The 14653-nt window shown below is 41.0% G+C and overlaps 2 protein-coding genes across 5 annotated transcripts in view; one reads left to right on the top strand and one right to left on the bottom strand.

The window, feature by feature from the left end:
• Positions 1-913, bottom strand: part of PROSER1 (proline and serine rich 1) — a 33325-nt gene extending 32412 nt beyond the window's left edge. For 2 of the 4 annotated variants that reach the window (XM_002721091.6, XM_089303679.1), the window contains exons 1-2: positions 703-913; positions 70-174 (exon numbers count right to left, since the gene is read on the bottom strand). In XM_002721091.6, the coding sequence (XP_002721137.3) occupies positions 70-174; positions 703-780 (183 nt within the window). In that variant the 5' untranslated portion in view covers positions 781-913. Of the gene's footprint in view, positions 1-69; positions 670-702 lie in introns of those variants that run through there. The other 2 variants (XM_089303680.1, XM_089303681.1) reach the window with 2 other exon arrangements.
• A 253-nt stretch (positions 914-1166) lies between these two features.
• Positions 1167-14154, top strand: NHLRC3 (NHL repeat containing 3). Its single transcript, XM_008274498.4, has 7 exons — positions 1167-1560; positions 1938-2090; positions 2360-2507; positions 4500-4700; positions 7264-7355; positions 10605-10717; positions 11286-14154. The coding sequence occupies exons 1-7, from the start codon at positions 1477-1479 to the stop codon at positions 11524-11526; spliced, it is 1032 nt and encodes a 343-aa protein (XP_008272720.2). The 5' UTR covers positions 1167-1476; the 3' UTR covers positions 11527-14154.
• The last annotated feature ends 499 nt before the right edge of the window (positions 14155-14653 follow it).

The following is a 14653-nucleotide window of genomic DNA, read 5'->3' as shown; positions in this document are numbered from 1 at the left end:
CACACAGTACCTCCAAGAGAATAAACAGTAGAATCTCGTAGAATAATTGAAGGAATCTAGAATAATTACCTTTCTAATTTCATCCAGCACCGTTTCAAAGGACTTTTTGTCCATCTTTCCTACTTTCTCGTGGTTGTAAGCTACAATTTCAACTACAAAACGTCCATCTCTCGTCTGCTCCGCGGCCAGTAAAAATGTTTATAGCGGGGGAGAAAAAAAGACACCCAGAGCAAGAGAAAGGAGGCGAAGAGGTAGAGTATGGCAAAGTCCGCAAAAATTTCCAAAAACTGAGACTTAGAAAACTTTTTTTTTATTATTATTATTATTAAAAACACTCCCGTCAGACTTTCCTCAGCTTCTTACACAAAGCTTCAGGGCGCTCGGGGAAGAGCCGGGTCCTCTGAGTCCCGCAGACAAACCCGGGGGCTCAGTAGCCGGTGCTGAGCCTCCCTGCCCTGTCGCTGACGGCCGGCACGGCCGGAGGATGCGCGTGAAGCCGCTTTCCCGGGTGCAAGTCGTCAGGGAAGCAGAAGCACCTGCGCCCCGAACCCCGCGGGCTGCAGGGGGGAAGGCGCCGGCCTCGCCCTCACCGTCACAAACCCGGACGCATGGCCTGGGTCGCGCTCCCCCACCCCGGCCTCTGAGCCCGACTCCGGAATCCTGCAGCCCGGGTAGCAGGCGGCCCGGCAGGCTCTTTGTTACCAGATGCCGAGGTTTCCGGGAGCGGGCCGGCAGCCAGACAGCTTCGGGAGCCGGGCGAAGGGGGACACAGCCTCGCATAAGGGGACTCCCGAACACCGCAGTTTGTAAACCGCCAGGCGCCTGCCGGGTTGCCCCTATAGCCCCCACCAGCTCACGGGGACCTTCTCTAAAGCGCGTCGCGTCGCAGCAAAATCAACTCCGCGCCGCCAGCCTGGGCCGCTCTTTCCTTGGAGCCAGGAGAGGGGGCCTGATGTGGGAACATAGGCATCTACAAAAGATGCCTGATGCCTTCGGAGAGGATGTGGCTTAAGTCCGTTTCAGAGCCCGGAAGTGATTTCTTTGAGTGTCACATCGTCTTTCAGACAGGAATTCCGTGTGCAATATGTTGATTGTTCAACCTGAATTAAAAGAATGACTTGCGAGCGGGTAAGGCATTTTCTGAGGGCGCCCCCATTTTTTTTCTTGGTGGGCGGGAGAAGTCCGCGGCGAGGACCGCCCAGAGGACACGGAGGCGTGGTCACTGGATCTACCAAAGCACCTGACTAGGGAGGCGGGGACCCGAGAACCTGCCGGGAGTCTGGGCTGGCGTGGGTGATTCTCGCCGCTATCTCCGCTCCGGTTCTTTCTCAAAACGCGCGCCTGCAGTGAGGGTGACCTGGAGGAAGGGGCTTGGGAAGGGCAGGGCCCCTGTGCATTGACGAGGGGCTCGGGCCCGCGGCTATCCCGGAAGTCCCCAGCCGCCTGCGGGCGCATCTCCTCCTTCGTCGTCTGGTCATGGCGAGATTCTGGGTGTGCGTAGCCGGCGCCTGCACCTTGTTTGCGTTGCTGGTTTTGCATTTCCACATCTGTGGTTCTCCGGTGAGCTGGGTGACGAGGATCTGAATGACCGGCGGGTGTATTTGCTGGGAGGCGACGCCAGTCTTGGGCGAGGCGTGTTGGGCTCGGGCTCCCTCTCCACCTCTCCCGCTTGTCTGAGCGCTAGTTTGGATGCAGTCCATTACCATTTCCTTTATTTCCTCTTTTTCCCCAGCTCCTACTCCAGCCTCAATCTGCAGGCTCGTATTGTGGTCGTCTCAGCCTTTAGATGGATAAGCAGGTTTCTTTGGAATGATTTCAGTCTGGCAATCCAGTTGTCGATGCATGCTGCAGATAAACACTGCGTACCCAAGCCCGCACCCCTCTTCTTTTCCTACCTAGAGGGAAAACGGAATCTTAATTTCTTGAATTTTCTTAAGGTTTTTAGGAAACTTTCTTTTCAAGTTAACTGGAACACTAAGGAAATTCTTTACCGGCTGGATGTGGGTTGGCCCAAGTATTCGGAATACTTCACTGGAACAACGTTTTGTGTTGCAGTTGACTCCCTCAATGGATTGGTTTACGTCGCCCAGGTAAATAAACAGGGATTTATAGTATGTTAGAACACAGAGGAAGCCACATTCTACCTGTTGCACTGTGCTGATTTTGTAACTTATTTTTGGGTTGTTTTCAAGTCAGTAGTTTGGTTTTGAATGTGACATTGTTAGATTTTGGAAGGTGGTATTTTAAAAGTTACTAAGTTTGTCGATTAACCTTTAATTTCTGTTTCCCTAAGCCACAATAAAGATGACTGCTCCTTAGAACCTACCCTATCTAAGCAGTTATTTTTGTATACCTTCAGAGAGGGGATAACATCCCAAAGGTATTAGTGTTCACAGAGGATGGATATTTCCTACGAGCCTGGAATTACACAGTTGACTCCCCTCATGGTATATTTGCAGCCAGTACACCACACGAACAGTCCATCTGGATCACGGATGTAGGAAGTGGTATGTGTAGTAATGTCTATTCAATTATCTTGCTAGAAATCACATCTTTGCCCCTGTTCTTGCTGGTACATTTTAAAATCACAGTTGCCCAATCTAATTGCAGTTTCTTTAATAGTTCATGATACAAGCTTGTCTGTAAAAATCTTCACATACTTCTACAGAATCAAGAAGTTTAGCAAGAAGTCTAGTTAATTTGGTCTTTATTTTAACTTGCTGAGGGACTTTTTAAAAGCATCTTTTATTCTTCTGATTAGATAAGTCTGTGTCTCTCCTATGAAGCCAGATAAAACAGTGATCTTAGAAGCAAATGAATGCAATCCTTGCCAGTCATTTTCCTTCACCGTTTCTCTTTCGAGAGAGACTGAGATTGTTTTGTTGCCCTGAGCACAAATTTTGTATAGATCGGTGATCACATTTTTGAAATTCCACTGCAATGTGTCTGAAATCTTCCCACCATCAAGTATTTTTAGTAGAAAGTGGTGAAAATGATTGAATTTATAACTATGAAGAAAGCATTTGGGGAAGGCAGTTCACCTGTACTGTGGCTTAACACAAGGCAGTACTACAGTCTGGCGTGACCTTAGGGACTCAGCATTAATGACTGTGACCCAGTTAAGCTCTGGGTTTGAAGGACATTCTGCTAATTCAGATACCAGCCTTTAGAACTAATGAGGTCTCAAAAAAAAAGAATTTATGCGATCTAGTTTTTAAGTAGTGCCTTTACCACGTCTGTTCTCAAAACCCAGAAGATTTCTTGGTCTCAACTGATAACCCATTTATTTCAAGCAGTATTTTAGCTGGTATGGTTCTGGTTAAAATCCTAGATTATTTCTGAGTTCATTGCAATACTATGATGAAATCTGTCTCTTCTCACTATTTATTTTTCAGAAGTACTGCTAAAGTCCTTTACTTTAATTCACTCCATTCTTATGATCTTTTTTGTAGACTTCACTGATTGCCAGAAATAAAAACAGCACAGACGATATCCTCATTCTTTCCATCACAGCTTGCTTTCCAACCCACAGATCTGAAAATAGTTTCTATGTTTCTTCCCATTTTTCAAAGGAATAAATGTCCTCTAATGAAAATATGACTGCAAGTCAGCCATTTACAAAACACATTATTTCCTGCTAGTCTATCCCTTTTGCCAATCCTTCAGAAGCTTTGGGGTCACTTTCTTTAATAATATCATGTTCTGTTATGGCTATACACACTATTTAGCTCAGACTTCCAAAGAAAATACAATAATAAATACATGTTCAAAGATAGACTTATAAGGCAAGCTGATTTACTTTATTGATGGTGAGCTCAGTGTTTCCAGTTCATCCTTTGAACACCTCTCAGTTTTTTTATATGCCTTCATGTTGATTTCTATTAACTGCTTTATGATTTTTTATTTAATAACTTTCTACTTTATGCTTTTTCTTTCAAAATCATTGTAATTCAAAGAAATTTTAATGTAATTAATAAAGTAAGGCACTAGTGATTGGGAAGATAATTTCCTTCCTAGGAAAGAAAAGTAAATGAGTTGCTTCCACTGAGAGAAAAAATAGCTAAAAATTGGTAGTATAGAGAATTTTTTATTAACCTACTGATGTTTAAGATCTATCTGTGAATAACTGAAGTAACACTTTCAAATAAAAGATCTTTTTTACAATTCCCTCTTGATTTTCTTTAATAAGCAGTGCTTGTTCAAGTGCAAAAGATTAAATAAGAAATTAGTGCATCTATAATTTGTTAACATGAGTTTTCTGTAGAATGTGTTCAAATTTTTTTTTTTTAGAATTTAGAATCAACTTATTTTGAAGTAGCTGAGACTAATTCATGAACGAGTTTGCCTGCAACATAAGAAGCTCTATTACTTGTCAGTTACAATATTTAATTATCTGAGCCTACCAGTCTTTGATTAGTATTAATTCTGGCAGATTTTTACTCCCAACTTTCTTGAAAAATGTGACTATGCAATGGTGGTGTATATGCTTTTCTTTACAGGATCATATGGTCATACTGTTAAAAAATACAATTCCTTGGGTGATCTTGTTCAAGTCTTGGGCACCCCAGGGAAAAAAGGCTCCGGTTTGAATCCTCTGCAGTTTGATAATCCTGCAGAATTATATGTAGAGGACACAGGAGATATCTACATTGTGGATGGAGATGGAGGATTAAATAACAGGTTGATCAAATTGTCCCAAGGTAAGTGTGGCTTAATTTTGTATACTATTATAAGATTTATGTTTTTCAGATAGGATTTGTTTGATATTTGGTATAATGTTGTAACAGTGTTGTATGTGAAACTATGTGTAAAGGGTAAAGTGTGTCATCAAGAGAAAACTAGAAGACAGGTGGGTGAGATTGGCAACAGTAATTGATTCTGATAACAAGCCTGCTTATTCTGCACCAAAAGCTAGGGGTTTCCTCTGAAAGGAACTGGAGGCAGTATGAGAATTTGCAATGATCTCAGGATATCAGTGGGCATCCTAACCAATCAAGAAAGAAGTTAGAAACCTAGACTCCCACCCTTAAGGCATTCTGGTCTGGCCAAAAAGCCCAGGGGAGCATTTCAGGCATGGAAAGCCAAAACACTCTGGCAAAAAATGTTATGCATGAAGGATGTCTGTGGGTGAGACCCCAGTGGAAAAAAGTGACCACCAAAGAAGGATGTACTTTTCTCTGAATGGAGGAGAGAACTTCCACTTTGCCTTTGCTTTGTTGAGTTTGTGGGCCCAAAAAGCCTCCATAGCCTAGGCAGCTCATGTCAAGAGCTTCGGGTGGTCCCTGACATCATACATAAGAGTGTTAATTGTTAAATTAGCAACAAGAGTCACTGTGTGCTAACTTCCCATGCAGGACCTCTGTCCTAAAAGAGTTGGATTATGAGATTTAGTAGTAAAACTTGTTCTCAAAGATTTACTTCATTTAGGGTATTAAGTGGAGGAGATTATTATGTCTCATTTATAGTTATTCTAAGAGCTCAGGAAAGATGTATCATTCTTGGGTTCTTCTTTAAAAGTAATTAAGTTTCTAAGTTTCTAAAAAAAAAAAAAAAAAGCCAAAGTACTTCAAGATGCAATGACTTTGAAAAGCCCTTGTCTGGACTGTTGAGGAAAAGGTTTTTTGTTTTTTGTTTTTTTTTTTCCTTCTCCTACAAAGCATTGAACTCTTTACCTAGAATAGAGTTAGTCTTCTATAAATAAAATTATATGAAAATAGATCTTAGTAAAAAAAAAATAATAAGATGGAGAACAAGAGAGGGATGTGGAAGAGGGGTGGGAGAGTGGGTGGGAGGGCGGGTACTGTGGAGAGAATTACTATGTTCCTAAAGTTGTATTTATGAAATGCGTGCATATGAAAGAAAGAAAGAAAAGAAACCTGGAATCCCAGTGTCACGGATCCTGCAAGCTGATTGATAGCAAACGCTTTATTGCGTGTTCGACTCGGTGTTCTCAGTGGTATCAGTAGGTTCAGGTTCATTGCTATAGGTAAAACAATTAAACATAATTATGGTATTGATTCTTCGAGCAACATGGGAATTAGGAGAAGGAGAAACTAAATTGACTGGAAAAATAGGACAAGATATCGTGAAGGAAGTGGTTCTTAAGCTGGGTTGGTTTTATTGGAAGAAAAGGGAGTTGGGCAGAGCATCCATGGAGGCTTTCTCTTGCGAGCTCCAAAGAAGTCGTTAGCAGAAAAGTAGCTGAAAATACGCTTTTTGGGCAGTGGAAAATAAGATTTGGAGTGTCCCTGAGAGCATGTAGGAGGATTTTTGAAGCCCTATTTTTTGCCCATAAAGTGTCTGAGGTGTTTTTAGTGGGACAGTGATGTTATGGAAGCAGAGTTTTTTTTACAGAACTCAACACTGTGTCAGGATGTATTTCCGGGGACTGCCACGTAGAGGCTGTGGTCTATTTATCACTTAGTAACTGGATTCAGTTGGGAACAGTTAAAGGGAGATTGGGTGGAATCAAACAGGAATCCAAATAATTTTATGAAAGAAACAGTCAAATTTAAGAGTCAGATTGAATATGGGAATATTAATTGCGTGTGGCTGCCATAACAGATTGCAACAAATTGGATGGCTTTGAACAACAGGAATTATAGTTCTTGAATCCAGAAGTCAGAATCTGTGTGGCAGGCCATGCTTCCCCAGCAGGCTCTAGGGGAAACTCCTTCCTCGGCTCTTCTAGCTTCTGTAGTTCAGGGAGTCCTTGGCTAAAGGCAGCATAACTCCACCCTACCTCTGTCTTCATATGGCCCTTTCTTTGCTGTGTGCCTCTGTGTCTCAAACCTTCCACTTTCCTCTTGTAAGGATTTCCCAGCAAGGTCACATGCACAGGGACCAAGGGATAGCACTCTGCGAAAACTTCTAGAGTTCCACAGTTCAGCCCCTACAATGGGGATTCAAGGAGACGGACAACAGAAACATAATGTTAGTGATCATCCCAGTGAAATACCACAAGCAAATTGAGAAGGAGAACCAGCTTGAGTGAGGGCATGGCATAGCCCTAAACAATGGTTTGAAGCCGGCATGAAAACTTCAGGTGAAGATGAAAGTAGATAAATTGCTTGAGGCAGAGGACTTTTCTAAGCGTAGGAATTAGGCAAATAAGTAGGTTCAAAAACCTGATGCCAGGAAAGCTTAGTTAAATTGACCAGGAATAGAATTAAATAGTTTTTCTCAGCTGTCTCCAAATGTAACATGCAAATGCATTAGACATTCTATATGTCACTCTGACCATATATTTTTTACCATTTATAGATTTCAGCATCCTTTGGCTGCGAGGAGAAAATGGCTCAGGGCCTGCTAAGTTCAATATACCTCACAGTGTTACAGTTGATTCGACTGGCCGGGTAAAAATTCAGTGTATCTAGATTGTGTGTCCGAATGTGTGTGTGTGAGTCTAGGTGTATTGGGGCTGAGGGACATGTGTATCTGGATCATGGTTTACACATATATATCTGAGCTTATATAGATAGATCATGAGGTACATTAGTAGGTATGTCTGGGCAGTTCCTGTGGGGCTGGGAATGTGCACATGCTCTCTTACAGATGTTTCAGTCTTGTAGTGAAGAGGTTTCCTAAATATGCAGAAATGAGCAAAATAGATATCCTGTATCTCTTAAGAACCAAAGGAACAAATAATGGATTCAGACATGAAGTCACCTGGAAAAATAACAGCTTTCCCTACTACTGGAAAAACTGTGTTCAAATACAATTTCAGTTCTCAGCAACAACAAAAATTGTCTTGGTCAAAAGGAAGGTGAGAGAGGTTAATTTTGGAAGCTTGGAAAAGACAGCCTCGTAAGCCGACTCATTCTCATCACTAGCTCCACTCTGGGGAGCAGAAAGCTTTAACCAACAAATTTCAGTCAATTTCTGTCTTTTCTACTATTACCTCTTTGCTTTTAATCACCTTCTCAGCATAGATATCACTTCTGTCTTCCCCAAATCAAGCACCCACAAAAATTGTTTATATCAGTTTCTCCTTGTTTTTCTTCAGTGGTCTGCATTTCTCCCTTATGTAACTATCATGTTATGTTATAATCATTTAATTGTCCATCTCCCTTAATAGTGTGTAGGCTGTATGAACTCAAGAACTGATTCTCTTTCATTTTATGTCTTAGTGCCTAACACCCAGTAGTCATAAGCATTCATTAATTGACTGAATGTCTTGATGCACAATGGGTACTTGCCTTAATGCCAGTAGACATTTTGATACTTTTCTACTTCTGATTCTCAGCAAGCAACATTCTAATTTGATTGGGCTTCCTTTGTTGACAGTGTTTTGATCACTAAATCCGTTGCATCTTCCTCTCTACTATAGCAAGTTAACTGACCATGTGAAGTTTGTGTGTGAATTGGAAACTAGAAACTTAGCATGCAGACTTAACACTATGGAGCTTAGTTAATTACTACTACTTGGAGCCAAGAAAAAAGGTCAAATTTCATAGCTGGCAAGACCTAGACACAGATTTGTAAGCAGTGGTGAGGAATGGCTTTCTAAGAGGTCTTAGAGAACATTTGATGAGAGTTCACAGACATTACTGAGTGAGTAAGAATGTTAATTTCTATATGTTTGTGCTTTCATAAGAACAGCACTGTCTGTGCATTTTATATGATTAACTCCTTCAGTCATCATGACAGCCCTATGTGAAAAGTTCATTCATTCAAGAGTTAAAGACTTCTTGTCCCTTAAACAAGATTTCCCATAATCAAAACCCATTGAGTGTTGACTAGAAAAGACAGTGTTAAGCATCGCCATTCATTCTTGGTGTATAAACTGTTTTTTTCTCATTGGTCATTTTTCTGAGACAGCAACCCTAAAATCTTCAAGGAAACTCACCCTTAGTAAAGAATCATACATCAGGAGGAGACCTTGAGAAACTACCTTAAGTAATCATCCATAACATTTCTCAAACGGTATAATGAGTCTTTATTTGTTTCTTATTGGAGAGGAATTCAGTGGCTGCTAACATTCGCAAGCCCTGGCAAAGATGTACGTAGGGTTACCCTGAAGAAATAGCCTTTGGTTCCAGAAACTCAGCAAATCCTACAGGCCTGAAGACGAGGGTGAGAGGCATCGGAGTGAGAGCCCTCCTCTCCAGTAAGCTCATTCTTTCCTACCTCTACAACTCAGGCCATCATCATCAAAAAACATTTCATTTTGTTTATGTCATAGGTTGCATACATACAGTACATGAAATGTCATTTATATGACTCATTTTGGCCTATTAACAAGCCTGAAGTAAACCTATCAGGGCTGGCACTGTGGTGCAGTGGTTTATCCTGTGAAGCTGACATCCCGTATTGAATACCAGTTTGAGTCCTGGCTTCCCTGCTTGCAGTATGGCTTCTGCTAATCTGCCTCAGAAGGCAGGAGAACATGCCCGTCTACTTTGGCCCCTGTCAAGCATGTGGGAGACCAGGGTGGAGTTGCTGAGTCCTTGGCTTCAGCCTGGTCCACACCTGGCTACTGGGGCCATTTGGAGAATGAAACAGCAGATGCACGATCTCTTTATCTTTCTCTCTGTCACTCTGCCTTTCATATAAATAAATAAATCTTTAAACTTATTTACCCTACTTTAGGTGTTTTTAACTAGCCCAGCTTTCCTTCCTAAGTGATTCAGCACTTTGAACACGCCATGGTAATGGCAGGTATAAGTTTACTGAGATTGCAGTGTGAATGAATGCCTCACTTCCCCCACTCTCCTGAACTCCTGAGGATGAACATTGCTAGTCTTTATTTTGTTGCCTGGCCCAACGATGGAGGTGGATAGGACTCAACAGCACCGTGCTCAGTGAAAGGGAATGCTTGTTACTGGAATAAATACCTACCGATCCTCTGCATTCTGGTGGAGTACTCCTGTTTGTTAGTTGCTCACACATTAACATACACATGTAGTATATTGCAGGCTTTTGGTTAAGACAGATGGCCATTTATATTGTAGCTGTCCCACTTGAGTACATTTCAGATGTGGCATTTAACCTTTCTGAACTTTAGTGTTTCCTCATCTGAGACAGGGGCCTTTAATATCTTCTTCCTTGCGATCCTCTAAGTTCTACATGAGACTATGTGTGTTCATTTTAGAAAAATCTAATGTGTACGAACTGGCCACCTAAAGTGGAAGGTATGGGAAACCAAAGAAACAGAAAATCCACAATGACAGAGACTAATTTATAAGTGGACTCCTGGACAGAAGTATGGTTTTTGGCAGCCTCAAGACATATGGGGCTCCATGTCAAGGCAATGAAGAGAGGCTTTAATAGACAAAGTTGGCCCATTGCTAATCTAAATATATCTGGACTTTCTCAAGAAATACCATTCTAAGCATTAGATAAGGGGCATTCCAGGGTCCTACCTGGCAAGACAAGCCTGACCACTTACCTGTTGACCTGATTTACCCCAGTAGGGCTCCAGTGACTTCCAGGGTTGCCTAAAGGGCAAGATGGCCATTGTGACCAAAATGGCTGCGCCATGTCAAGTTGAATCCCTTCCAGTGTGAAAACACAGACTCATTCGCTGCCTTTCATTTTTCCTTCCTTTCATATTCTGGATCTTTTCCAGTTGATCCTTTGTTTTGTTTTGTTTTGTTTCTTAGGTATGGGTTGCTGACCGAGGAAATAAAAGAATCCAAGTGTTTGACAAAGAGACTGGGGAGTTGCTAGGAACATGGGATAATTGTTTCGTACAAGAGGGCCCTTCTGCAGTCAGGTATTGTTTCTTTGCATTTTGAAATGATGTTTTAGTCCATTTGTGTTACTTCCTCTGAAGAGCCAGCTGGTATTTTAAAATAGTTATTGGTCATTTTAAGCAGAGGAAAGTAGAAGAATACAAGAGAAATTTGCTACCTGATGTTTTTCAATACCAGATAAAGTGAAAACAACTAAACTTCCAGTGTTCTATAGAATTCTAGTGTCAGGAAAAAAAAATGTATGCTAATCCTCTCCTACAGTCTTTATCCTTGAGATATATTTGCTAAATTTTTAAACACATCAAAATCAGCCTGAGTCTGTAGTATCAGATACAGCCTAATACAACTTGTCCATTAGTTTTATTGTGTGTAGTATTATGATATTGATATTTTTTAAAGATTGAAACTAATCTTTGGCCATTTCTACCACCAGTCACTTACTCCCTCATAAACAGATTTAGATCAAACTTAAATTCTTAAATCATTCCGCAAGTAGGTGCCTCCTGTTATTTAGCACTGTAGGGAATAAGAATGTTGATTGATGTTTATTTTGTATGAATTTATTATGTAAAACTTCTTTCTCCATAGATTTACACCTGATGAAAAATACTTGATTGTGGCCCAGCTGAATCTTAGTAGGCTCTCAATTGTGGCAGCACCCCCAGTGGGAGACATTGGCATGTGTTCTGTGATCAGCACAATCCAACTGGCAGATCAAGTTTTACCACATCTCCTAGAAGTTGATAGAAAGACTGGAGCAATCTATGTAGCAGAAATTGGAGCAAAACAAGTACAAAAGTATGTGCCTTGGAGTGGCTATGTTCTTTGATTTGGATCATAATTTTTTGTTTTTACTGTGGATCTTTCTTAGATTCTTAAATTTTATTAAGTGCTTACAAATGATATTCAAGCACAAGAATTTGTTTACATTTTCCTGATCTAGTATCAGATTTGTTTTTAATGTTATTAACAATCATGTTTTTATTGCCTTTCTTGGGACTTAGTCTTACTTCTGAGTGCATGAGGTTATTTAAAGGAAGAATTGTGGGAAGGTGTTTAGCCTAGGAGTTAGGACATCAGAGTATGTGGATTCAATCCTGGCTCCAGCTTCTGAATTAAGCTTCCTGCCATTGCAGAACCTGGGAGCCACAAGTGATGATTCAAGTAAGTGGGTTCCTGCTACTCATAGGAAACCTTGATTTCATTCCTGGTTCCCTGCTTTATCCCCAGACTCAGACCAGCCCTGACTATGCAGGTGTTGAAGTGAACCCATACAATGGGTACTCTCTCTTATCTGTTTCTCTTCTTGTTCTGTTGCCATTTATCCATGTCTGTCTCTGCTTTCTTTGTCTCTTTGCCTGTCCAATAAGGGTGTAACTTAAAAGAATGAGGTCATAAAGAAGGACTACGATTATAAGCTAGTTATTTGGTCTGGTGAATGAATTCTCCCAGGTAAAACAGTAGGAACTAAAGTGGGTTCACAAGATAATTTATTGAATGTCATGGAAACACCTGCTGATGTCCAGTTTGTTCAGCTTCCATAAAATGAACTCACTGAGAGAAAGTAAGTCAGGTGGGCTGTTAATTATTTTGAGTATCCACAGAGTACTAGGTCCTGAAGATTCAAAGATGGAGAAGCAAATTTTGTGCTGTTTGAGTTGCCTACAGTGCACTGAGGAGACAAGCGGACAGTCACAGCATAGTGACAACAACACAGGAGTGCAGTGGCACTTTCCAGAAGAGGAGCACTGCATTTGACCAAGGGACTCATGAAGACTTAGACAAGTCTGAACTTGGACTTGAAAATTAAGGAGGAGTTTTTAGTGGACCAGGAGGAAAAAATTGCTTCCAAGTAGAGAAGGTATGAAGGCTCTCAACTTGTGAGAATGAGCCATGCTTTTAGCCTTTGTTTTGAAGCCTTGCCTGGCTTTTTTGTTTTTTGTTTTTAAAGATTTATTTATTTATTTGGAAGTCATAGTTACAGGGGGGGTGGGGGGGGATGGAGAGAGAGAGAGAGAGATCTTCGATCCACTGGTCTACTTCTGAAATGGCCACAGTGACTGGATCTGAGCCAGGCCAAAGCCAGGAGCCAGGAGCTTCTTCAAGATCTCCCAGTTTGGTGCAGGGGCCCGAGCACTTGGGCTGTCTTCCACTGCTTTCCCAGGCACATCAGCAGGGAGCCGGATTGGAAGTAGAACAGCTGGGACTAGAACCAGCACCCACATGGGATACTGGCATTACAGGCAGGGCTCAACCTGCTACTCCACAATGCTGACCAGCCCCCCTTGGCTTAACAGAAACCTTTAAAATGCGAGGATGAAGTGACTTATGCCATATGCCTAAGCACTTTACTGGGAGGAGTTCTTAAACATAACCAGAATGGTTTTTAAAGGTAGCAGTAAAAACAGGGCCTCTCCTCAGTGCTTCTTCCAACTTTAGTTTATTCCTGACATGTGTGTACCTTAGTGAAGTTTCAGGAGAGTTGCTTGTATGGGGATGTGCCAAACTCTTTGAACTATTGTGACTAAATATTTTCTGACTTTCTGTTTCTACATTTTTCTCCTCTTGGTCTGAAGATTTGCTTCCCAATTAAGACCCTGTTTTTCCAGTTGTTCTAGTTTGTTCTTGGTTTTGGTGGAACCTTGCTATATAGCAGTCTCTCCTATCAGTCTTCCCCCTTGCTCTACTGTAAATTGTGTAGCAGTTGAGAAATCTTGAGCTAACTTTGCTCATCACCTATGGTGCCTGGAGTCTGCTTTCCAAACCGGAAAGAAGTTGTATGTTAATGCTTGGCCCATATCTCAGTGTGGTTAAGGGAGTGAAATCTATCCACAGGAAACCCTATTCCTGTGTTCCTGAAAGGAATGTGCCACAGTGGGCTAAGTTTTTTTCCAGTAGCATGGGTACATTGTGTTGTAAGGGTCAGATCTGCAATAGGTACGTATGTGCCCTTTGAATCCCTGCTCCAGGTATATTACAGGACTTTTATTAATAAAAAGTTCCTCTCAGTATGTTGTTTACCTGACACAAGGACCAGGTTGGCCTTAATTTTATGTTTATGGCTTTTTATAAAACACTTCACTTATGTACTTTATGCAGTTAAGATAAAAAAAATAATTTGAGAGTTTATTTGTTGGCAAGCTAGGATAAGAAATGCAAGTGCCTCTGTGAAGGAATGTAGGCTAGACTGATTTTTTCATTTAACAAATGTTTTATTTAATTTTGTTTTATACCAGATTTCTATAAAGCTTTCTGAAAATATTGTTTCTGTGTAACTTACGTGAAGTATTTGTTTCACAGCATACTTGTAATCATAGTATTTTTTTCCTTTGGATTAATTGGTTAAATGAATGGGAAATATACTTTGTAATTTAAAAAAATATAGATTAAAATTCTGGAATGAAAAGTCAATGTTATCCAGTTCTCCAATTAAAGATTAATTTTATTGTTATAAAAACAGTTTGTAATTCCTTATTCCATTAAAGAATTTCAGCAATACTGGAATCACATTTGGTGCTAAGAAAATATCCCCCTCTGCGTACATCTGTGAAGTGTAAGCTGTTGTTCAATATTGCTGGACATTGCTTGGACAATTTAAACAGTGTGGCTGCCTTTGTGTATTAGTAGCTAATTGTGGTTAAGCATTAGAAGTAGAACCTCTTTATGCCTCTGCTTTCTAAGTCTGTTCTTGGGGTAGAAGAAGGGAGTATTTCAAAGGTAACTATAGGTATCTATGCTCACCTCCGCTATAAGATTAAGTCCGTAAAACAAAATTTTGTTGATCATAGAAAACTTGGATACTTTCTGAGTAAACAAAGAGGATCCATATAATTTGTGCTTAGGTCACTTGACAGGTAAATGAATGCTATGATTTGAGTCGCAGCTCCACTCCCTATATCAGCTTCCTGCTAATGTGACATCCTGGGGGGCAGAATATGGCTCAAGTAATTGAGTCC

Source organism: Oryctolagus cuniculus, chromosome 9 (genome assembly GCF_051225735.1).
Source record: "Oryctolagus cuniculus isolate XC-2025 breed Fujian yellow rabbit chromosome 9, ASM5122573v1, whole genome shotgun sequence".
Lineage (NCBI taxonomy): Eukaryota > Metazoa > Chordata > Mammalia > Lagomorpha > Leporidae > Oryctolagus > Oryctolagus cuniculus.
The sequence above is the reverse complement of the archived record's forward strand: the minus strand, read 5'-3'. Positions and strand labels throughout refer to the sequence as shown.